The sequence below is a fragment of the Scyliorhinus torazame genome, chromosome 7 (genome assembly GCF_047496885.1).
Source record: "Scyliorhinus torazame isolate Kashiwa2021f chromosome 7, sScyTor2.1, whole genome shotgun sequence".
NCBI classification, from domain to species: Eukaryota; Metazoa; Chordata; class Chondrichthyes; order Carcharhiniformes; family Scyliorhinidae; genus Scyliorhinus; species Scyliorhinus torazame.
In genome coordinates, this window is record NC_092713.1 from 926,894 (window position 1) to 952,474 (window position 25,581).

A 25,581-nucleotide genomic window follows, 5' to 3' on the forward strand; every position below is an offset into this window, starting at 1 on the left:
CCCTGGTTCTAGCGCCCCCCCACCCCCCTCTCGCTCCCTACCCCCCCAAGGACAGGAGAAACATCCTTCCAGCATCGACTCTCTCTCTCTCTCTCGAGCCCTGTAAGAGTTCCAGAGAATAAAGACCCAGCCTAATTAATCTCTCCTCATCGAATTCCTCAATCCCTGGAATTAGTTTGGTGAACCTTTATCGTACACTATAGCAAGTAAAACCAGGTCACGTGACCATTATTCCTTTTGTTACAATAAATACTTACAATTCAACACAGGAAACAAAGTCACAATCCAACATACGAGGGTCCTTTACAGTTGCTGATCCATGGTACAACATCACTGTTAACAGGGAAGGCCTGGGTTGGAGATACTCGCACGGAAGGGGAGAAAGACGATACCTACCAAGGAAGCAAGTGCATGTAAATCTTTTACTCATGTTTCAGGAGCAGGATGATATTAGTATATAAAGTACAAGATAACACCCCATTTTCAAACAAATAATTTTATTTTGCTATTACAAATGGATATTTGGAATTTTCTTTACACCAGAGCTGCAGATGCTTAATTGTTGAGTAAAAGTAAAATTTGAATGTGCAAAGAACAAAGAAATGTACAGCACAGGAACAGGCCCTTCGGCCCTCCAAGCCCGTGCCGACCATGCTGCCCGACTAAACTACAATCTTCTACACTTCCTGGGTCCGTATCCTTCTATTCCCATCCTATTCATGTATTTGTCAAGATGCCCCTTAAATGTCACTATCGTCCCTGCTTCCACCACCTCCTCCGGTAGCGAGTTCCAGGCACCCACTACCCTCTGCGTAAAAAACTTGCCTCGTACATCTACTCTAAACCTTGCCCCTCTCACCTTAAACCTATGCCCCCTAGTAATTGACCCCTCTACCCTGGGGAAAAGCCTAGAGAGAGGGTAGGTCCGATCAAGGACAGTAGCGGGAGATTGTGTATTGAGTCTGAAGAGATAGGAGAGGTCTTGAACGAGTACTTTTCTTCTGTATTTACAAATGAGAGGGGCCATATTGTTGGAGAGGACAGTGTGAAACAGACTGGTAAGCTCGAGGAAATACTTGTTAGGAAGGAAGATGTGGTGGGCATTTTGAAAAACCTGAGGATAGACAAATCCCCTGGGACTGACGGGAAATATCCAACGATTCTATGGGAAGCAAGAGATGAAATTGCAGAGCCATTGGCAATGATCTTTTCGTCCTCACTGTCAACAGGGGTGGTACCAGGGGATTGGAGAGTGGCGAATGTCGTGCCCCTGTTCAAAAAAGGGACTAGGGATAACCCTGGGAATTACAGGCCAGTTAGTCTTACTTCGGTGGTAGGCAAAGTCATGGAAAGGGATCTGAAGGATAGGATTTCTGAGCATCTGGAAAGACACTGCTTGATTAGGAATAGTCAGCACGGATTTGTGAGGGGTAGGTCTTGCCTTACAAGTCTTATTGAATTCTTTGAGGAGGTGACCAAGCATGTGGATGAAGGTAAAGCAGTGGATGTAGTGTACATGGATTTTAGTAAGGCATTTGATAAGGTTCCCCATGGTAGGCTTATGCAGAAAGTAAGGAGGCATGGGATAGTGGGAAATCTGGCCAGTTGGATAACGAACTGGCTAACCGATAGAAGTCAGAGAGTGGTGGTGGATGGCAAATATTCAGTCTTGATCCCAGTTACCAGTGGCGTACCGCAGGGATCAGTTCTGGGTCCTCTGCTGTTTGTGATTTTCATTAATGACTTGGATGAGGGAGTTGAAGGATGGGTTAGTAAATTTCCAGACGATACGAAGATTGGTGGAGTTGTGGATAGTGAGGAGGGCTGTTATTGGCCGCAAAGAGACATAGATAGGATGCAGAGCTGGGATGAGAAGTGGCAGATGGAGTTTAACCCTGAAAAGTGTGAGGTTATCCATTTTGGAAGAACAAATATGAATGCGGAATACAGGGTTAACGGTAGAGTGCTTGGCAATGTGGAGGAGCAGAGAGATCTTGGGGTCTATGTTCATACATCTTTGAAAGTTGCCACTCAAGTGGATAGAGCTGTGAAGAAGGCTTATGGTGTGCTAGCGTTCATTAACAGAGGGATTGAATTTAAGAGCCGTGAGGTGATGATGCAGCTGTACAAAACTTTGGTAAGGCCACATTCGGAGTACTGTGTACAGTTCTGGTCGCCTCATTTTAGGAAGGATGTAGAAGCTTTGGAAAAGATGCAAAGGAGATTTACCAGGATGTTGCCTGGAATGGAGAGTAGGTCTTACAAGGAAAGGTTGAGGGTGCTAGGCCTTTTCTCATTAGAACGGAGAAGGATGAGGGGCGACTTGATGGAGGTTTATAAGATGATCAGGGGTATAGATAGAGTAGACAGTCAGAGACTTTTTCCCCAGGTGGAACAAACCATTACAAGGGGACATAAATTTAAGGTGAATGGTGGAAGAATGGGGAGGTCAGAGGTAGATTCTTTACCCAGAGAGTAGTGGGGGGCATGGAATGCACTGCCTGTGGAAGTAGTTGAGTCGGAAACATTAGGGACCTTCAAGCAGCTATTGGATAGGTACATGGATTACGGTAGAATGATGTAGTGTAGATTAATTTGTTCTTAAGGGCAGCACGGTAGCATTGTGGATAGCACAATTGCTTCACAGCTCCAGGGTCCCAGGTTCGATTCCGGCTTGGGTCACTGTCTGTGCGGCGTCTGCACATCCTCCCCATGTGTGCGTGGGTTTCCTCCGAGTGCTCCAGTTTCCTCCCACAGTCCAAAGATGTGCAGGTTAGGTGGATTGGCCATGATAAATTGCCCTTAGTGTCCAAAATTGCCCTTAGTGTTGGGTGGAGGTATTGACCTTGGGTAGGGTGCTCTCTCCAAGGGCCGGTGCAGACTCGGTGGGCCGAGTGGCCTCCTTCTGCACTGCAAATTCTATGATAATCTATGATTAATCTAGGACAAAGGTTCGGCACAACATTGTGGGCCGAAGGGCCTGTTCTGTGCTGTATTTTTCTATGTTGTATGGTGCAAATGGCTGTCACGAGGGGACATAATTTTAAGGTGATTGGAGGAAGGTATAGGGGAGATGTCAGAGGTAGGTTCTTTACACAGAGAGTGGTGGGTGTGTGGAATGCACAGCCGGCGGAGGTGGTGGAGTCAGAGTCATTCGGGACATTTAAGCGACTCTTGGACAGGCAAATGGACAGCAGTAAATTGAAGGGGTGTAGGTTAGGTTGATCTTAGATTAGGATAAATGGTCGGCACAACATCATGGGCCGAAGGGCCTGTACTGTGCTGTACTGTTCTATGTTCCACTAATATTGATCTCCTTCAGTTCCTCCTTCTCACTAAACCCTCCGTTCCCCAACATTTCTGGTATCTTATTTTTGTCCTCATTTGTGAAGACAGAAACAAAGTATGTATTTAGTTGCTCAGCCATTCCCCTGTTTCTAACTGTAAGGGACCTACATTTGTCTTCACCAATCTTTTTCTCTTCACGTAACTATAGAAACTTTTACAGTCAGCTTTTATGTTCCCTGCAAGCTTACTTTCGTACTCTACTTTTCCCTTCTTAATCAATCCCTTGGTCCTTCTTTGCTGAATTCTAAACAGCTCCCAATTCTCAGACCTGTTGTTTTTCTTGGCCAATTTATATGCTACTTCCTTAGATCGACTACTATCCGTAATTTCTCTTGTAAACCAGGGATTGGCCACCTTTCCCGTTTTACTTTGTGCCAGACAGGAATGAACAATTGTTGCAGTTACATAAAACAAAAAAGAGTGGCTAAGGTAAATATTGGTCCTTTAGAGGATGAGAAGGGAGATTTAATAATGGGAGATGAGGAAATGGCTGAGGAACTGAACAGGTTTTTTGGGTCGGTCTTCACAGTGGAAGACACAAATAACATGCCAGTGACTGATGGAAATGAGGCTATGACAGGTGACGACCTTGAGAGGATTGTTATCACCAAGGAGGTAGTGATGGGCAAGCTAATGGGGCTAAAGGTAGACAAGTCTCCTGGACCTGATGGAATGCATCCCAGAGTGCTAAAAGAGATGGCTAGGGAAATTGCAAATGCACTAGTGATAATTTACCAAAATTCACTAGACTCTGGAGTGGTCCCGGCGGATTGGAAATTAGCAAACGTGACACCACTGTTTAAAAAAGGAGGTAGGCAGAAAGCGGGTAATTATAGGCCAGTGAGCTTAACTTCGGTAGTAGGGAAGATGCTGGAATCTATCATCAAGGACGAAATAGCGAGGCATCTGGATGGAAATTGTCCCATTGGACAGACGCAGCATGGGTTCATAAAGGGCAGGTCGTGCCAAACTAATTTAGTGGAATTTTTTGAGGACATTAAAAGTGCTGTAGATAACGGGGAGCCAATGGATGTGGTATATCTGGATTTCCAGAAAGCCTTTGACAAGGTGCCACACAAAAGGTTGTTGCATAAGATAAAGATGCATGGCATTAAGGGGAAAGTAGTAGCATGGATAGAGGATTGGTTAATTAATAGAAAGCAAAGAGTGGAGATTAATGGGTGTTTCTCTGGTTGGCAATCAGTAGCTAGTGGTGTCCCTCAGGGATCAGTGTTGGGCCCACAACTGTTCACAATTTACATAGCTGATTTGGAGTTGGGGACCAAGGGCAATGTGTCCAAGTTTGCAGACGACACTAAGATAAGTGGTAAAGCAAAAAGTGCAGAGGATACTGGAAGTCTGCAGAGGGATTTGGATAGGCTAAGTGAATGGGTTAGGGTCTGGCAGATGGATTACAATGTTGACAAATGTGAGGTTATCCATTTTGGTAGGAATAACAGCAAAAGGGATTATTATTTAAATGATAAAATATTAAAACATGCTGCTGTGCAGAGAGACCTGGGTGTGCTAGTGCATGAGTCGCAAAAAGTTGGTTTTCAGGTGCAACCGGTGATTAAGAAGGCAAATGGAATTTTGTCCTTCATTGCTAGAGGGATGGAGTTTAAGACTCGGGAGGTTCTGCTGCAATTGTATAAGGTGTTAGTGAGGCCACACCTGGAGTATTGTGTTCAGTTTTGGTCTCCTTACTTGAGAAAGGACGTACTGGCACTGGAGGGTGTGCAGAGGAGATTCACTAGGTTAATCCCAGAGCTGAAGGGGTTGGATTACGAGGAGAGGTTGAGTAGACTGGGACTGTACTCATTGGAATTTAGAAGGATGAGGGGGGATCTTATAGAAACATATAAGATTACGAAGGGAATAGATAGGATAGATGCGGGCAGGTTGTTTCCACTGGCGGGTGAAAGCAGAACTAGGGGCCATAGCCTCAAAATAAGAGGAAGTAGATTTAGGACTGAGTTTAGGAGGAACTTCTTCACCCAAAGGGTTGTGAATCTATGGAATTCCTTGCCCAGTGAAGCAGTAGAGGCTCCTTCATTAAATGTTTTTAAGATAAAGATAGATAGTTTTTTGAAGAATAAAGGGATTAAGGGTTATGGTGTTCGGGCCGGAAAGTGGAGCTGAGTCCACAAAAGATCAGCCATGATCTCATTGAATGGTGGAGCAGGCTCGAGGGGCCAGATGGCCGACTCCTGCTCCCAGTTCTTATGTTCTTATGTTCCTCCAAGCATTCTTAGAATGTTTGCCATAGCCAATCCACTGTCATCCCTTTCAGCAACATTCCCCCTATCGATCATAGACAACTCACGCCTCATTTCCTTTGTTAAGATTCAGGACCCCAGTCTCAGAATCAACTCCATCACTCTCCATCTTGATGAAAAATTCTATCATGTTATGGTCGCTCATCCCCAAGGGGTCTAGGACAGCTAGATTGCCAATGATTCCGTTCTCATTACACAGTACCCAATCTAGGGTGGCCTGTTCTCTAGTTGGCTCCTCAACATATTGCTCCAGAACACCATTCCACATACACTCCAGGAATTCCTCCTCTACGGTATTGTGGCTAATTTGATTTTCCCAATCTATATACAGATTAAAATCACCCATAATTAAGAGTTGTTCTTTTATTACGCGCAATTCTAATTTCCTGTTTAATGCCATTCCCAACAACATCGCTGCAGTTTGGAGGTATATATATGACGGCCAAAAACGGTTTTTGTCCCAGGCTGTTTCTCAGCTCGACCCATACAGATTCCACATTGTCGGAACTAATATCCTCCCTCACTATTGTGTTAATTTCCTCCTTGACCAGCAATGCAACCCCACCGCCTTTTCCTTTTTGACCGTCTTTCCTAAATACTGAACACCCCTGGACATTCAGTTCCCATCCCTGGTCACCCTGCAGCCATGTCTCCATAATCCCGGCTATATCATACCCGTTGACATCTATTTGTGCGATTAATTCATCCACTTTATTGCGAATGCTCCACGCGTTAAGGGATAAAGCCTTGAAGCTTATCTTTTTAACTTTAATAGTGCTTCTCCCAATATTTTTCACTGTGGCCCTGTTTGAATCTGGCTCTTGGCTTATCTGCCTATCACTTCTCTTGTTCCCCTTTCTGTCTTTTGTTTTTGTCCTTATTTCCTCCTCCTCTGACTCCTTGCAGAGGTTCCCATCCCCGTCATAAAACAAAGAACAAAGAAAAGTACAGCACAGGAACAGGCCCTTCGGCCCTCCTCGCCTGCGCCGACCATGCTCCCCGTCTTGGAAAGGAGTAAAAGCAACAGGGTTGTTGTGATGGGAGACTTTAACTTCCCCAATATTGACTGGGACTCACTTAGTGCTCAGGGCTTGGACGAGGCAGAGTTTGTAAGGGGCATCCAGGAGGGCTACTTAAAACAATATGTAGATAGTCCAACTAGGGAAGGGGCTATACTGGATCTGGTATTGGGGAATGAGCCCAGCCAGGGGCAAGAAGTTTCAGTAGGGGAGCATTTCGGGAACAGTGACCACAATTCAGCAAGTTTCAAAGTGCTGGTGGACAAGGATAAGAGTGGTCCTAGGGTGAATGTGCTAAATTGGGGGAAGGCTAATTATAACAATATTAGGTGGGAACTGAAGAACATAGATTGGGGGCGGATGTTTGAGGGTAAATCAACATTTGACATGTGGGAGGCTTTCAAATGTCATTTGAAAGAAATTCAGGACCGGCATGTTCCTGTGAGGGAGAGGGATAAATATGGTAAAATTTCTCGATCCTTGGATAACGAGAGATATTGTAAGCCTCGTCAAAAATAAAAAGCAGGCATTTGTCAGGGCTAGAAGGCTGGGAACAGACAAAGCCTGTGTGGAATATAAGGAACGTAGGAAGGAACTTAAGCAAGGAGTCAGGAGGGCTAAAATGGGTTGATGCACTATCAATTACGATGAGATGAGAGTAGAGAGTAATCGAGGCTTTATTACACAGAGATGTGTGGCCTCCTACAGCTGCTGCCGAAATGGCTGCAGCTCGGTGAGCACACACATTTATACTCCGCCTACTGGGCGGAGCCAGCAGGCAGGGATCTACCCCCGTACCTGTGGTACAGGAGCCTTACCGTATTACATCTCGTATGTGATATATACAACAGTGGTGACTACCACATTAACCCCCTGTTAAAAAAAGAGTCCAGCGGGGGTGGTGGAAATCTACTTACATGCATTTTAAGGTAAACATTTTGGGGAAAGTTCACAAATTCAGCCGACCGGGTGCCTCGATCCTCCGTTGTGAGCGCCGCAGTCCCGGTGGCGATGCTGGCGTTGGCTTGGTCGTCGGTGAATCCGGGAGCGTGTAGACCTCATCTTCATCCCCGGGTGGGACCAAAGGGAGGACAGATCATCCTGGAGCGGGGGCTGTGGTGGGGTGTGCTGGGGGGAGGAAGGGTGGCACCGACACAGAGGGGGGTGGGGGGGACCCAGCTGGTGCCAGGTCCCTGAGGGGGACTGTGTCTTGGCGGCCGTCGGGGTACGGAACATAGGCGTACTGCGGGTTTGCATGGAGTAGCTGTACCTTCTCGACCAATGGGTCCGCCTTGTGGAGCCGCACATGCTTTCGAAGGAGAACGGGTCCTGGAGCTGCCAGCCACGTTGGGAGCGAAATCCCGGAGGTGGACTTCCTGGGGAAGGAAAGAAGATGCTCATGGGGAGTTGCATTAGTCGCAATGCAAAGTAGCGACCCAATGGAGTGAAGGGCATTGGAGAGGACCTCCTGCCAGCGGGAGACCGGGATATTTTTGGACCGTAGGGCCAGCTGGACGGCCTTCCAGACCGTTCCATTCTCCCGCTCCACCTGCCCATTTCCCCGGGGGTTGTAGCTGGTCGTCCTGCTCGAGGCAATGCCCTTGCTGAGCAGGTACTGATGCAGCTCATCGCTCATAAATGAGGATCCCCAGTCGCTGTGGATGCAGGCAGGGGAACCGAACAGGGCGAAAATGGTGTTGAGTCCTTTGATGACGGTGGCAGACGTCATATCGGGGCATGGGACGGCGAAGGGGAATCTGGAGTATTCGTCGACCACGTTAAGGAAGTACGTGTTTCGGTCGGTGGAGGGGAGGGGCCCTTTGAAATCCACGCTGAGGCGTTCAAAGGGGCGGGAGGCCTTCACTAGATATGCGCGGTCTGGCCGGTAGAAGTGCGGTTTGCACTCCGCGCAGACCTGGCAGTCTCTGGTGATAGTAGGGATGGAGTAGGGCAGATTGCGGGACTTTATAAAGTGAAAGAACCGTGTGACCCCTGGGTGACAGAGAGCGTCGTGTAGGGTCCGCAGTTGGTCCACTTGTGCGCTCGCACTGTAGCCACCTAAAATGGCTGATTCCCGATTAGAATGGTCAAACCCCGATCTAAAATGGCGAACGGAAGAGGCTGATGGGAAAATCAGCCAACAGGACTCAAACGGACAGCTGCAGGTAAAACAGTGTATTCGCCTCTGGGTAAGTCAGCCCAGACCGATACCTGCAGCCATCAACAGCACAACAACCCAGCCATCTGCATATTAAGCAGCCATCCCCGGGAACAATTGCTACACATTAGCAACATAAAGCCGATCCAGACCTCTCGGCGCCAGCAGAGGCTGACACAAAGGAAGGTAGACGACCACCCCCCGATCAAGGAATCGCCCCATTATTGGAGCATATCGAACCAAGTGATTGGCACCAAGTCCAATCACTTGGAACCAGGTACAAGGTCCGCCCCGAGAGGCGGGAAGCCACTGGGGACTATAAGAATAGGGGACAAGTTCAACTCGACCCTTCTCTTCCTGCTCGCAACCTTCGAGACCATTCTACAAGAAAACTGTAAGTCTTACTGTAAGGCGCTTCTGTGGACGTGAAAGAGACTCCAGGATGGTATGTTGCCTCCCTGGTGCCAGGGTCCAGGATGTCTCCGAACGGGTAGAGGGCATCCTGAAGGGGGAGGGCAAACAGGCAGAGGTTGTTGTACATATTGGTACTAACGACATAGGCAGGAAGGGGCATGAGGTCCTGCAGCAGGAGTTCAGGGAGCTAGGCAAAAGTTAAAAGACAGGACCTCGAGGGTTGTAATCTCGGGATTACTCCCTGTGCCACGTGCCAGTGAGGCTAGAAATAGGAAGATAGAGCAGCTAAACACGTGGCTAAACAGCTGGTGTAGGAGGGAGGGTTTCCATTATCTGGACCACTGGGAGCTCTTCCGGGGCAGGTGTGACCTGTATAAGAAGGACGGGTTGCATCTAAACCGGAGAGGCATAAATACCCTGGCCGCGAGGTTTGCTAGTGTCACACGGGAGGGTTTAAACTAGTATGGCAGGGGGGTGGGCACGGGAGCAATAGGTCAGAAGGTGAGAGCATTGAGGGAGAACTAGGGAATAGGGACAGTGTGGCTCTGAGGCAGAGCAGACAGGGAGAAGTTGCTGAATACAGCGGGTCTGGTGGCCTGAAGTGCATATGTTTCAATGCAAGAAGTATTACGGGTAAGGCAGATGAACTTACAGCTTGGATTAGTACTTGGAACTATGATGTTGTTGCCATTACAGAGACCTGGTTGAGGGAAGGGCAGGATTGGCAGCTAAACGTTCCAGGATTTAGATGTTTCAGGCGGAATAGAGGGAGATGTAAAAGGGGAGGCGGAGTTGCGCTACTGGTTCGGGAGAATATCACAGCTGTACTGCGGGAGGACACCTCAGAGGGCAGTGAGGCTATATGGGTAGAGATCAGGAATAAGAAGGGTGCAGTCACAATGTTGGGGGTTTACTACAGGCCTCCCAACAGCCAGCGGGAGATAGAGGAGCAGATAGGTAGACAGATTTTGGAAAAGAGTAAAAACAACAGGGTTGTGGTGATGGGAGACTTCAACTTCCCCAATATTGACTGGGACTCACTTAGTGCCAGGGGCTTAGACGGGGCGGAGTTTGTAAGGAGCATCCAGGAGGGCTTCTTAAAACAATATGTAGACAGTCCAACTAGGGAAGGGGCGGTACTGGACCTGGTATTGGGGAATGAGCCCGGCCAGGTGGCAGATGTTTCAGTAGGGGAGCATTTCGGTAACAGTGACCACAATTCAGTAAGTTTTAAAGTACTGGTGGACAAGGATAAGAGTGGTCCTAGGATGAATGTGCTAAATTGGGGGAAGGCTAATTATAACAATATTAGGCGGGAACTGAAGAACATAGATTGGGGGCAGATGTTTGAGGGCAAATCAACATCTGACATGTGAGAGGCTTTCAAGTGGCAGTTGAAAGGAATTCAGGACCGGCATGTTCCTGTGAGGAAGAACGATAACTACGGCAATTTACGGGAACCTTGGATAACGAGAGATATTGTAGGCCTCGTCAAAAAGAAAAAGGAGGCATTTGTCAGGGCTAAAAGGCTGGGAACAGACGAAGCCTGCGTGGAATATAAGGAAAGTAGGAAGGAACTTAAGCAAGGAGTCAGGAGGGCTAGAAGGGGTCACGAAAAGTCATTGGCAAATAGGGTTAAGGAAAATCCCAAGGCTTTTTACACGTACATAAAAAGCAAGAGGGTAGCCAGGGAAAGGGTTGGCCCACTGAAGGATAGGCAAGGGAATCTATGTGTGGAGCCAAAGGAAATGGGCGAGGTACTAAATGAATACTTTGCATCACTTTTCACCAAAGAGAAGAAATTGGTAGATGTTGAGTCTGGAGAAGGGTGTGTAGATAGCCTGGGTCACATTGAGATCCAAAAAGACGAGGTGTTGGGTGTCTTGAAAAATATTAAGGTAGATAAGTCCCCAGGGCCTGATGGGATCTACCCCAGAATACTGAAGGAGGCTGGAGAGGAAATTGCTGAGGCCTTGACAGAAATCTTTGGATCCTCGCTGTCTTCAGGGGATGTCCCGGAGGACTGGAGAATAGCCAATGTTCTTCCTCTGTTTAAGAAGGGTAGCAAGGATAATCCAGGGAACTACAGGCCGGTGAGCCTTACTTCAGTGGTAGGGAAATTACTGGAGAGAATTCTTCGAGACAGGATCTACTCCCATTTGGAAGCAAATGGACGTATTAGTGAGAGGCAGCACGGTTTTGTGAAGGGAAGGTCGTGTCTCACTAACTTGATAAGAGTTTTTCGAGGAGGTCACTAAGATGATTGATGCAGGTAGGGCAGTGGATGTTGTCTATATGGACTTCAGTAAGGCCTTTGACAAGGTCCCTCATGGTAGACTAGTACAAAAGGTGAAGTCACACGGGATCAGGGGTGAGCTGGCAAGGTGGATACAGAACTGGCTAGGTCATAGAAGGCAGAGAGTAGCAATGGAAGGATGCTTTTCTAATTGGAGGGCTGTGACCAGTGGTGTTCCACAGGGATCAGTGCTGGGACCTTTGCTCTTTGTAGTATATATAAATGATTTGGAGGAAAATGTAACTGGTCTGATTAGTAAGTTTGCAGACGACACAAAAGTTGGTGGAATTGCGGATAGCGATGAGGACTGTCTGAGGATACAGCAGGGTTTAGATTGTTTGGAGACTTGGGCGGAGAGATGGCAGATGGAGTTTAATCCGGACAAATGTGAGGTAATGCATTTTGGAAGGTCTAATGCAGGTAGGGAATATACAGTGAATGGTAGAACCCTCAAGAGTATTGAAAGTCAAAGAGATCTAGGAGTACAGGTCCACAGGTCATTGAAAGGGGCAACACAGGTGGAGAAGGTAGTCAAGAAGGCATACGGCATGCTTGCCTTCATTGACCGGGGCATTGAGTATAAGAATTGGCAAGTCATGTTGCAGCTGTACAGAACCTTAGTTAGGCCACACTTGGATTATAGTGTTCAATTCTGGTCGCCACACTACCAGAAGAATGTGGAGGCTTTAGAGAGGGTGCAGAAGAGATTTACCAGAATGTTGCCTGGTATGGAGGGCATAAGCTATGAGGAGCGGTTGAATAAACTCGGTTTGTTCTCACTGGAACGAAGGAGGTTGAGGGGAGACCTGATAGAGGTATACAAAATTATGAGGGGCATAGACAGAGTGGATAGTCAGAGGCTTTTCCCCAGGGTAGAGGGGTCAATTACTAGGGGGCATAGGTTTAAGGTAAGAGGGGCAAGGTTTCGAGTAGATGTACGAGGCAAGTTTTTTTACGCAGAGGGTAGTGGGTGCCTGGAACTCGCTACTGGAGGAGGTGGTGGAAGCAGGGACGATAGTAACATTTAAGGGGCACCTTGACAAATACATGAATAGGATGGGAATAGAGGGATACTTATAATCATCTAGATAGGAATAACATGATCAGGGATAGTCAGCATGGCTTTGTGAAGGGTAGGTCATGCCTCACAAACCTTATTGAGTTCTTTGAGAAGGTGACTGAACAGGTAGACGAGGGTAGAGCAGTTGATGTGGTGTATATGGATTTCAGCAAAGCGTTTGATAAGGTTCCCCACGGTAGGCTATTGCAAAAAATACGGAGGCTGGGGATTGAGGGTGATTTAGAGATGTGGATCAGAAATTGGCTAGCTGAAAGAAGACAGAGGGTGGTGGTTGATGGGAAATGTTCAGAATGGAGTACAGTCACAAGTGGAATACCACAAGGATCTGTTCTGGGGCCGTTGCTGTTTGTCATTTTTATCAATGACCTAGAGGAAGGCGCAGAAGGGTGGGTGAGTAAATTTGCAGACGATACTAAAGTCGGTGGTGTTGTCGATAGTGTGGAAGGATGTAGCAGATTACAGAGGGATATAGATAAGCTGCAGAGCTGGGCCGAGAGGTGGCAAATGGAGTTTAACGTAGAGAAGTGTGAGGTGATTCACTTTGGAAGGAATAACAGGAATGCGGAATATTTGGCTAATGGTAAAGTTCTTGAAAGTGTGGATGAGCAGAGGGATCTAGGTGTCCATGTACATAGATCCCTGAAAGTTGCCACCCAGGTTGATAGGGTTGTGAAGAAGGCCTATGGAGTGTTGGCCTTTATTGGTAGAGGGATTGAGTTCCGGAGTCGGGAGGTCATGTTGCAGCTGTACAGAACTCTGGTACGGCCGCATTTGGAGTATTGCGTACAGTTCTGGTCACCGCATTATAGGAAGGACGTGGAGGCTTTGGAGCGGGTGCAGAGGAGATTTACCAGGATGTTGCCTGGTATGGAGGGAAAATCTTATGAGGAAAGGCTGATGGACTTGAGGTTGTTTTCGTTGGAGAGAAGAAGGTTAAGAGGAGACTTAATAGAGGCATACAAAATGATCAGGGGGTTGGATAGGGTGGACAGTGAGAGCCTTCTCCCGCGGATGGATATGGCTGGCACGAGGGGACATAACTTTAAACTGAGGGGTAATAGATATAGGACAGAGGTCAGAGGTAGGTTCTTTACGCAAAGAGTAGTGAGGCCGTGGAATGCCCTACCTGCTACAGTGGTGAACTCGCCAACATTGAGGGCATTTAAAAGTTTATTGGATAAACATATGGATGATAATGGCATAGTGTAGGTTGGATGGCTTTTGTTTCGGTGCAACATCGTGGGCCGAAGGGCCTGTACTGCGCTGTATTGTTCTATGTTCTATGATACGGACCGAGGAAGTGTAGAAGATTGTAGTTTAGTCGGGCAGCATGGTCGGCATGGGCTTGGAGGGCCGAAGGGCCTGTTCCTGTGCTGTACATTTCTTTGTTCTTTGTTTGTTCTTTGTTCTTACTCCAGCGATCGCTACCAGATAGGCGCTCCTGACTATCGACTTGTACCAGCTTTTGAATCCCGCAGGCTCAGAACCAATTCGAAAGACCATTCGTTTCCCTGACCTGGCGGGCCATTTCCAAAGTTAAGTATTGGCCTTTAGTGGTAGGTAGTAGTCTAGAAGTAGGATTATTGTATAAGTATTAATTGCTGTATATAATAAATGAGCGTTGATTTAACTCTTACTAAGCGGTGTGCTGCATTATTAATCATTACTTGGACTTGAACCACGTGGCGGTATCAGAAAGATACCTGGCGACTCATGAGCAAAGGTGACAGAATAAGAATAAGTAAACTAAGGCTAAAACGAACAACATTTTGGCGACCTCCTGACGGGACCCGATCTAGAAGTGGAAAACCACTCCGGGAGAACCCAAGAAATTTTGAATTAGAATCCAAATGGAAACAGAAAACCACAAGTGTTCAAGCGGTTCTGATTAATAGTCATAATTCGGAAGTGTGTGTATGCATGCGTAACTAACAGGGTTATAAGGTAAAACTGATAGATTTTTCTTGCGTAAAAACTGTCGGAAGTCTGTATTTTCGGAAATTAGCGCAAGCCGTACCTACATCTACGACACCGCCTTAGCCCCCTGTCCAAATTTAAACGAAGCAAGCGGATAGGAAAGATGGCCATGCAGGCAATGCAGCGCCTCATGAACCCCGAGGAATTTGCGGTCGCAGCGACCAGCAGCAGTGGAGTGGGACAGTGTCCCATTTGGGAAGAGGAAATTCGGAAATACCTCAAGGGCAAAGGATGGCCCATGTGGAATGATTTCTGCGATAATGAAGAATCAGGTCCCGGAAGTATAGGGCATACTTGGTGGGAGAACACGAGTGAGGTCCATAAAAAGAACTTAGCAAAAGCTCGCAAGCCGATGGCAATTGTGTCCTGTCTGGCACAATTGCGAGGCACAGAGGAGGTCGTCAAGATGCTCCGCAAAGAAGTAGAGGGCATACATCGTATGAGTAAAGTCGATGTATGCGAGGTTGATAAAGAGAATCTGGAACTAAGGAGGAAATTAGCAGCAAAGGACGAAGAGGTGGCTGACGCCAAACGGGGTCACCAGTCTTCTCCTCCTCTAACCTAATAATAAAACCCATTGGTCTGAGGTAAATACCATATTTTTATTATATTATTATTATTTTTTATAAAAATTTAATTTAGTTGTTAGCCAGATTTTGGTAGAAAGTTAGAGGAATGGCAGGGAAGGGAGTGCAATGTTCCTCCTGCAGGATGTTTGAGGTGAGGGATGCAGTTAGTGTCCCTGCTGATTTTACCTGCAGGAAGTGCTGCCATCTCCAGCTCCTCCAAGACCGAGTTAGGGAACTGGAGCTGGAGTTGGAAGAACTTCGGATCATTCGGGAGGCAGAAGGGGTCATAGATAACAGCTTCAGGGAATTAGTTACACCAAAGATTGGAGATAGGTGGGTAACTGTAAGAGGGACTGGGAAAAAACAGTCAGTGCAGGGATCCCCTGCGGTCGTTCCCCTGAGAAACAAGTATACCGCTTTGGATACTTGTGGGGGGGGGGACTTACCAGGGGTAAGCCATGGGGTACGGGCCTCTGGCACGGAGTCTGTCCCTGTTGCTCAGAAGGGAAGGGGGGAGAGGAGCAGAGCATTAGTAATTGGGGACTCTATAGTCAGGGGCACAGATAGGAGATTTTGTGGGAGCGTGAGAGACTCACGTTTGGTATGTTGCCTCCCAGGTGCAAGGGTACGTGATGTCTCGGATCGTGTTTTCCGGGTCCTTAGGGGGGAGGGGGAGCAGCCCCAAGTCGTGGTCCACATTGGCACCAACGACATAGGTAGGAAAGGGGACAAGGATGTCAGGCAGGCTTTCAGGGAGCTAGGATGGAAGCTCAGAACGAGAACAAACAGAGTTGTTATCTCTGGGTTGTTGCCCGTGCCACGTGATAGTGAGATGAGGAATAGGGAGAGAGAGCATTGAAACACGTGGCTACAGGGATGGTGCAGGCGGGAGGGTTTCAGATTTTTGGATAACTGGGGCTCTTTCTGGGGACGGTGGGACCTCTACAGACAGGATGGTCTACATCTGAACCTGAGGGGCACAAATATCCTGGGGGGGAGATTTGTTAGTGCTCTTTGGGGGGGTTTAAACTAATGCAGCAGGGGCATGGGAACCTGGATTGTAGTTTTAGGGTAAGGGAGAATGAGAGTATAGAGGTCAGGAGCACAGATTTGACGTCGCAGGAGGGGGCCAGCGTTCAGGTAGGTGGTTTGAAGTGTGTCTACTTCAATGCCAGGAGTATACGAAACAAGGTAGGGGAACTGGCAGCGTGGGTTGGTACCTGGGACTTCGATGTTGTGGCCATTTCGGAGACATGGATAGAGCAGGGACAGGAATGGATGTTGCAGGTTCCGGGGTTTAGGTGTTTTAGTAAGCTCAGAGAAGGAGGCAAAAGAGGGGGAGGTGTGGCGCTGCTAGTCAAGAGCAGTATTACGGTGGCGGAGAGGATGCTAGATGGGGACTCTTCTTCCGAGGTAGTATTGGCTGAAGTTAGAAACAGGAAAGGAGAGGTCACCCTGTTGGGAGTTTTTTATAGGCCTCCTAATAGTTCTAGGGATGTAGAGGAAAGGATGGCGAAGATGATTCTGGATATGAGCGAAAGTAACAGGGTAGTTATTGTGGGAGACTTTAACTTTCCAAATATTGACTGGAAAATATATAGTTCGAGTACAATAGATGGGTCGTTTTTTGTACAGTGTGTGCAGGAGGGTTTCCTGAAACAATATGTTGACAGGCCAACAAGAGGCGAGGCCACGTTGGATTTGGTTTTGGGTAATGAACCAGGCCAGGTGTTGGATTTGGAGGTAGGAGAGCACTTTGGGGACAGTGACCACAATTCGGTGACGTTTACGTTAATGATGGAAAGGGATAAGTATACACCGCAGGGCAAGAGTTATAGCTGGGGGAAGGGCAATTATGATGCCATTAGACGTGACTTGGGGGGGATAAGGTGGAGAAGTAGGCTGCAAGTGTTGGGCACACTGGATAAGTGGGGCTTGTTCAAGGATCAGCTACTGCGTGTTCTTGATAAGTATGTACCGGTCAGACAGGGAGGAAGGCGTCGAGCGAGGGAACCGTGGTTTACCAAGGAAGTGGAATCTCTTGTTAAGAGGAAGAAGAAGGCCTATGTGAAGATGAAGTGTGAGGTTTCGGTTGGGGCGATGGATAGTTACAAGGTAGCGAGGAAGGATCTAAAGAGAGAGCTAAGACGAGCAAGGAGGGGACATGAGAAGTATTTGGCAGGAAGGATCAAGGAAAACCCAAAAGCTTTCTATAGGTATGTCAGGAATAAGCGAATGACTAGGGAAAGAGTAGGACCAGTCAAGGACAGGGATGGGAAATTGTGTGTGGAGTCTGAAGAGATAGGCGAGATACTAAATGAATATTTTTCGTCAGTATTCACTCAGGAAAAAGATAATGTTGTGGAGGAGAATGCTGAGCCCCAGGCTAATAGAATAGATGGCATTGAGGTACGTAGGGAAGAGGTGTTGGCAATTCTGGACAGGCTGAAAATAGATAAGTCCCCGGGACCTGATGGGATTTATCCTAGGATTCTATGGGAGGCCAGGGAAGAGATTGCTGGACCTTTGGCTTTGATTTTTATGTCATCATTGGCTACAGGAATAGTGCCAGAGGACTGGAGGACAGCAAATGTGGTCCCTTTGTTCAAAAAGGGGAGCAGAGACAACCCCGGCAACTATAGACCGGTGAGCCTCACGTCTGTAGTGGGTAAAGTCTTGGAGGGGATTATAAGAGACAAGATTTATAATCATCTAGATAGGAATAATATGATCAGGGATAGTCAGCATGGCTTTGTGAAGGGTAGGTCATGCCTCACAAACCTTATTGAGTTCTTTGAGAAGGTGACTGAACAGGTAGACGAGGGTAGAGCAGTTGATGTGGTGTATATGGATTTCAGCAAAGCGTTTGATAAGGTTCCCCACGGTAGGCTATTGCAAAAAATACGGAGGCTGGGGATTGAGGGTGATTTAGAGATGTGGATCAGAAATTGGCTAGCTGAAAGAAGACAGAGGGTGGTGGTTGATGGGAAATGTTCAGAATGGAGTACAGTCACAAGTGGAGTACCACAAGGATCTGTTCTGGGGCCGTTGCTGTTTGTCATTTTTATCAATGACCTAGAGGAAGGCGCAGAAGGGTGGGTGAGTAAATTTGCAGACGATACTAAAGTCGGTGGTGTTGTCGATAGTGTGGAAGGATGTAGCAGGTTACAGAGGGATATAGATAAGCTGCAGAGCTGGGCTGAGAGGTGGCAAATGGAGTTTAATGTAGAGAAGTGTGAGGTGATTCACTTTGGAAGGAATAACAGGAATGCGGAATATTTGGCTAATGGTAAAGTTCTTGAAAGTGTGGCTGAGCAGAGGGATCTAGGTGTCCATGTACATAGATCCCTGAAAGTTGCCACCCAGGTTGATAGGGTTGTGAAGAAGGCCTATGGAGTGTTGGCCTTTATTGGTAGAGGGATTGAGTTCCGGAGTCGGGAGGTCATGTTGCAGCTGTACAGAACTCTGGTACGGCCGCATTTGGAGTATTGCGTACAGTTCTGGTCACCGCATTATAGGAAGGACGTGGAGGCTTTGGAGCGGGTGCAGAGGAGATTTACCAGGATGTTGCCTGGTATGGAGGGAAAATCTTATGAGGAAAGGCTGACGGACTTGAGGTTGTTTTCGTTGGAGAGAAGAAGGTTAAGAGGAGACTTAATAGAGGCATACAAAATGATCAGGGGGTTGGATAGGGTGGCCAGTGAGAGCCTTCTCCCGCGGATGGATATGGCTGGCACGAGGGGACATAACTTTAAACTGAGGGGTAATAGATATAGGACAGAGGTCAGAGGTAGGTTCTTTACGCAAAGAGTAGTGAGGCCGTGGAATGCCCTACCTGCTACAGTAGTGAACTCGCCAACATTGAGGGCATTTAAAAGTTTATTGGATAAACATAGGGATGATAATGGCATAGTGTAGGTTAGATGGCTTTTGTTTCGGTGCAACATCGTGGGCCGAAGGGCCTGTACTGCGCTGTATTGTTCTATGTTCTATGTTCTTGTCTGGCGCATTTGAGTAGTTTCCAGGCCCAGTACGAAAAGGCTTATCAGGACACGCAGCGTGCAGTCCTGCTGAGGAAAGAAACAGAGAAGCAGGTGGAGACGCTACAGAAGCAATGTAGTGATCTCAAGGCAGCCTTGAGAGCGCTCCACGCTGCAACCACAGAACAAAGACAGAGCACAATAGACCATGCGAAGTGCCGGAAGCAAATTGCAGACCTGCAGTCACTGCTTTCTGTCCAGAAGGGATTTCAAGAATTCCCCCTAGGATTCCCCCTAGAAGCAGAGGGAGAAATCCTAAAAGTTATAGAAAGCTTATTAGAGCAGGGCATACTAAGATCAGTAGCCTCTGCTAATAATGCCCCGATTTGGCCAGTAAGAAAGCCCGACGGATCATGGCGCCTGACCATTGATTATCGGGAACTCAATAAAGTCACCCCCGCAGCAGCCCCCACCGTAGCAACAAGTCCCGAGACCATGCTCAAACAGGGACTCAATTCCCGCTATTTCACAGTTCTGGACATCAGTAATGGATTCTGGTCCATTCCATTGGCAAAGGCGTGCCAGTACAAATTTGCCTTCACTTTTAGAGCGCAGCAGTACACGTGGACATGCCTGCCACAAGGCTTCCACAACTCCCCTCCATTTTCCACCGACAGCTGGCAAATGGACTAGCAAAGTTTTCTCGCCCCGAATGTCTGGTACAGTATGTAGACGGCCTACTACTGCAGACAGACACAAAGGAAGAGCACATTGAGCTTCTGTCCGAACTCCTGGAATTATTACATTACATTGGTTGTAAAGTCAACCCCAAAAAGGCCCAGGTATTGGAAGAAAAAGTGGTATATTTGGGTACAATTATCGCACACGGCAAACGCGAGATCGAGCATAAAAGAATTGACTCGATCGCTAAATTGCCCCTTCCCCAGAACGTTTCAGCCCTCCGGTCGTTTTTAGGACTGGTTGGCTACTGCCGAAACCATATTGAGGGTTTCGCCAGCAAGGCAGCGCCCCTCTCAGACCTCCAAAAGAAAAGAGCCCCCTGGGAATGGCTTCCGCAGCATACGGATGCTGTGGAATCATTAAAACAGGCGCTCATAGCCGCCCCCGCACTACAAGTTCCAGACCCGCTTTCCCCTTACGCAATAGAGGTAGCGACCACAGACCGCACCCTTTCAGCCGTGCTCCTGCAGGAATGGCACGACCAGCTAAGACCCGTAGCTTATGCTTCCCGACTTTTAGATGCTGTGGAGCTGGGATTTTCAGCCTGTGAGAGGCACCTGCTCGCAGTTTTCTGGGCAGTCCAGTACTTTTCATACATTACCGGACTGAACCCCATCACCATTCTGACCGAGCACACCCCCACCCAACTTTTACTGGACGGACGACTTAAGGACGGTACCGTCAGCCAAATCCGCGCAGCTAGGTGGACCCTTCTCTTGCAAGGACGGGACATCACAGTAAAACGGACAAAGACTCACACATACTTCACGGACAATTTACAGTACCCCGGAACCCCCCATGAATGTGAAATCATCTCTCCACATCATAATACAGGCCCCTTTATAGCAAAAACACCCCCCAGAAAAATAGGAAATTCATCTCAGAGCCCCCCTCCCTCGGACACGTGTGAACCCATTAGGATTTATGTGGATGGATCTTCCACAGTCTTAGATGGGCAACGCATAACAGGTTGCGGGATTTATGTTGAGGACGCGCAGGGACGCGCCCTCCAGGAAATAGCATTAAAACTCCCCGGACACTTAGGCGCGCAGGCAGCAGAGCTTGCGGCCATCGCGTACATTGTAGAGCACCCAGATTCCTTCCCCAGCCCAGCAGAAATATACTCAGACAGCCTATATGTCTGTAACAACCTTACAGAATTTCTGCCCCTGTGGGAAACAAGAGGATTTGTTTCCGCGGATGGTAAACCCCGCCCCTCAGCCCCATTACTCCACCACATTTTACAAAAAGCCCAGAACAGGACTTTTGGCATCATAAAAGTCCGCAGCCACCATCGTTCCTCCCCCCCTGGAAATGTAAAAACCGACGCACTGGCTAAGGCAGGATCCAGGCATGGGTACTTTTGGAAAGCCCCCGAAAGCGCGCCAGTGAGTGCAGTTCAGGTCACGCAGACTAGGATCGAGGATCTAGTAGAGGCCCAGAAGCAGGATAGCGCTCTCACTGAGATTGTGAAAGGGAAGTTTCCAGCCTCCTACGAGAGGTTCAGAAATACACTAACCACACATGACGGTGTGGTGTTAAAGGACACCCTTTATGTAGTTCCTGAGCAGGATAGGAACCAATTAATTTTTTTTTTCCATGATGGTCATGGACACCAAGGAATCGATCCCACTACAGCCCACCTCAAACAGCTTTGTTGGTGGCCAAATATCAAGGAAGATGTAAGCTATTACATTGAGAATTGCCTCATCTGCGCACAGAACAACCCAGATAGATATGCCAAAAAGGCTCAACTCAGCCACACCCGACCCGTTAACGGCCCCTGGACTAACCTCCAGATTGATTTTATAGGTCCATTGCCCCCTTGCAGGAATGGCTATAAATATGTTCTGGTGGTCATAGACACTCCTAACCCACCACATCTTTACAAGATGGGGACTCCCCCACAGTATTGAATCGGACCAAGGTTCTCACTTTACGGGACGGGTCATGCAGAACGTCCTCACGATATTTGGCATCACCCAAAAATTCCACATTGCGTCCCACCCATAGTCGAGTGGTATAGTGGAGCACATGAATCGGACCCTAAAAACCACCCTCCGAAAAATGGTCCAGCAGAACAACACCACTTGGGACTCAATCCTCCCTTTTGCGCTGATGTTTTTGCGTAACACTGTTTCCACCTCCACAGGTTACACCCCACACACTCTCATGACCAGACGCCCCATGAAAGGGACAGAATACTTGTTAGGTTTAGATCTGACCAGCCCTGAAGTTACGGCCCTCACTCACGAGAAAGCCGTGCAGCAATTAGTTGCTAATGTAAAAACGGCTCAGTTAGCAGTTGCAGTAAAACTGGGCACCAAAAAGAAACAGAGCAAGGCCTGTTTCGATAAGGCAGTGCATGCAACGGAGTATGATATCAGACAGCAAGTGATGTTGTCTGTATATAACCACAGCACATTCCTGTCTCCAAAATACTCGGGTCCGTACTCCATTCCGGATAAAGTAAGCCCATCAGTATACAAAATAAAATACCCAAATGGTAAGACTACGTGGTTTCATATAAACCAGTTAAAGGCTTATGGAACACAGTCAAACCATGCCCACCACGTCATGCTTGACGCAGCAGACCACACCCCGCCCACAGCCAACGTAACCCGACCAACCCCCACCACGTCCAGCCCAGCCACGGACTCGACCTCGACTACACCCCCAAAATATACACTCCGCCCCGGAACGCCCACAGACTGCAGCAGCAGAGACAGCGACTGTGACTCAGACGATAGCCACAGCACGCCTCCCTACTATCCCCATACAACCGGACCCACACCCAGCGACTCCGACTACGATCCCAGTGATCCCTTCCTGATCACTTTGCTAAATAAATCCCACCACCGACCACCGAACCACACGGACGACCCCAACTTTGTCCCCACACAACTCGACACAACTCATTGGCACCGCGACAACTCCTACAGACTCGGCCGCAACGACGAGAGCAACCCCAACTCACACCAAGGAGCCCTTTCAGCCCTAACCCACTCCAGAGTTTGGCACCCGGGAGAAGGGGACGACCTTGAGTCTGACTCCCAAGCCACCAACCCCTTTGCGACCCTGTTCACAACAGAGAACTGAGGTGTCCACATGATGTTCAAAGGAAACGCTTGAGAGAAGTGTTGTCCTTCCTGACGGAACCTGCAGGATGGTTTATGTTGTTCGTACGTTTGTTTTGTGTTGTTCGTCCGACAGGAGAATTTTTTTCCAGCCGCTTGTTCAGCGGTACCAACTTATCTGCTGATACCTGGTCAACAGAGCAGACGCTTGTTCAGCGGAACTAGCTTGTCTGCAGACACTGGTCAAGAGACCACACGCTTGTTCAGTGGAACTAGCTTTTCAGATGATACTGGTCTGGGTATCAGACGCCCGATCGTAACTGCTCTTCTGATTCAAGGATAGAATCACTATAGCAGCCCCACCATAATGACTACATTTTTGCCCGTTCTTGTCGGTTGCTCAGGCAGTGGAGAAACGGCGTGAGACCTGCCCTGCCTGGGGAACCCCCATTGGTCAAACATGCTCGGGTAGGGGAGATACGGCATTGGTAGCCTTCCTACCCAGGGACTCCATTCAAATCTTACCCGTCGCGGCCCATACGCACCTCATTTGACATTCTTTCATTTCAAAAAGTTTTTATTTGTTTAGGCGACCTTTAGGTTGCTGCCATCTGCTATTTACATCCTGGAACATTCGGATGGTAAATCAGCACTGGTCTGTCATTGGGAAGTGTGCCGTGTCCTAAAAGTTGTTTTGGAAAAAAAATGAGGGAGTCACACATAGTGACCAATTATAAGGGAATAATTGGCCCCAAAGGACAGATACACCAGCATACCGGATATTGAACCAAGGTAGTTACAGATACTATGCTTGTTTTTACAGAACTCCAGAACACGAGAAAATACAAGATAACACACAGAACGAAAAGGAAAGAGGACAGCCAGGACAGCCATGAGGACTTCCTTCATCGTACTCAACATTCTTTTTGTGGACATTTGGTTGCGCGGGAACGCGAACCCCATTACTTCAAACCTCCCTGCCGTTAATGTTTCACTGACCCGCAGTACCCAGAGCCCAGTCACCAGCGAAACTGCATCTTCCTGGTGTGCCAGGTTCATAACCTGGTACTCCCTGTCCTACGTGATAGAAGCACTGTTAGCGTTGGCGATACTCTGCTGTGCAGTGCAGACTATGCGCCTACGTAAATGGAGGAGAGTGTACCGCGCTCGAACCCCGGTATATCGGATCAGATCCCCTATATTCGGTTACGACCAGACCCCCGACCCCCGCGATCTATAACAAAATAATAAAGAGCATTCACTTGCGTTATTACTGTGAATAAACAAATGTACAAATTTTTCATGAAAAAAAATACTGTATGATCCTGAGCTTGACTGCCAAGCCAGGAAAGATGATGGAATAATGTGATTTTGTTGTATGTTTTAGGAAGATAGGATAATGCAATGTTTAGTGAATATAGTGTAATAAGGTTAAAATAGAGGTTCCAAGTTTGTTATTTTGTAAATGCATGTCCCTGCCTAACATAGCGCCCTTAGAATTGATAGGTAAAAATGTTTGTGCATAGCTAGGGTCAGAGCAGAGGCCATGTAGGAGGTGTCCACCCAGGTCAGGGAATGGAAAGAACAAAATTTATGTGATCCTTCACGCTTCGCGTTAGGATCACAAGGACGGAATGTAGCCACCTAAAATGGCTGACTCCCGATTAGAATGGTCAAACCTCGATCTAAAATGGCGAACGAAAGAGGCTGATGGGAAAATCAACCAACAGGACTCAAACGGACAGCTGCAGGTAAAACAGTGTATTCGCCTCTGGGTAAGTCAGCCCAGACCGATACCTGCAGCCATCAACATCACAACACCCCAGCCATCTGCATATTAAGCAGCCATCCCCGGGAACAATTGCTACACATTAGCAACATAAAGCCGATCCAGACCTCTCGGCGCCAGCAGAGGCTGACACAAAGGAAGGTAGACGACCACCCCCCGATCAAGGAATCGCCCCATTATTGGAGCATATCGAACCCAGTGATTGGCACCAAGTCCAATCACTTGGAACCAGGTACAAGGTCCGCCCCGAGAGGCGGGAAGCCCCTGGGGACCATAAGAATAGGGGACAAGTTCAACTCGACCCTTCTCTTCCTGCTCGCAACCTTCGAGACCATTCTACAAGAAAACTGGAAGTCTTACTCCAGCGATCGCTACCAGATAGGCGCTCCTGACTATCGACTTGTACCAGCTTTTGAATCCCGCAGGCTCAGAACCAATTCGAAAGACCATTCATTTCCCTGACCTGGTGGGCCATTTCCAAAGTTAAGTATTGGCCTTTAGTGGTAGGTAGTAGTCTAGAAGTAGGATTATTGTATAAGTATTAATTGCTGTATATAATAAATGAGCGTTGATTTTACTCTTACTAAGCGGTGTGTTGCATTATTAATCATTACTTGGACTTGAACCACGTGGCGGTATCAGAAAGATACCTGGCGACTCATGAGCAAAGGTGACAGAATAAGAATAAGCAAACTAAGGCTAAAACGAGCAACAGCACATGTACCTCGGGAGAGGGCATCGGGGGTTTCGTTGAGCTTACTGGGGTGATACAAAATCTCGTAATTGTAGGTGGAGAGCTCAATTTTCCACCTCAAGATTTTATCATTTTTGATCTTGCCCCGCTGTGTATTAT

General features: G+C 47.8%; 1 protein-coding gene across 2 annotated transcripts in view; it reads right to left on the bottom strand.

Moving 5' to 3' along the window:
- Window positions 1-25,581, bottom strand: part of henmt1 (HEN methyltransferase 1) — a 143,927-nt gene that overhangs the window by 57,459 nt on the left and 60,887 nt on the right. For both annotated transcript variants that reach the window (XM_072510273.1, XM_072510274.1), the window contains one exon: window positions 258-392. In XM_072510273.1, the coding sequence (XP_072366374.1) occupies window positions 258-392 (135 nt within the window). The remainder of the gene's footprint in view (window positions 1-257; window positions 393-25,581) is intronic.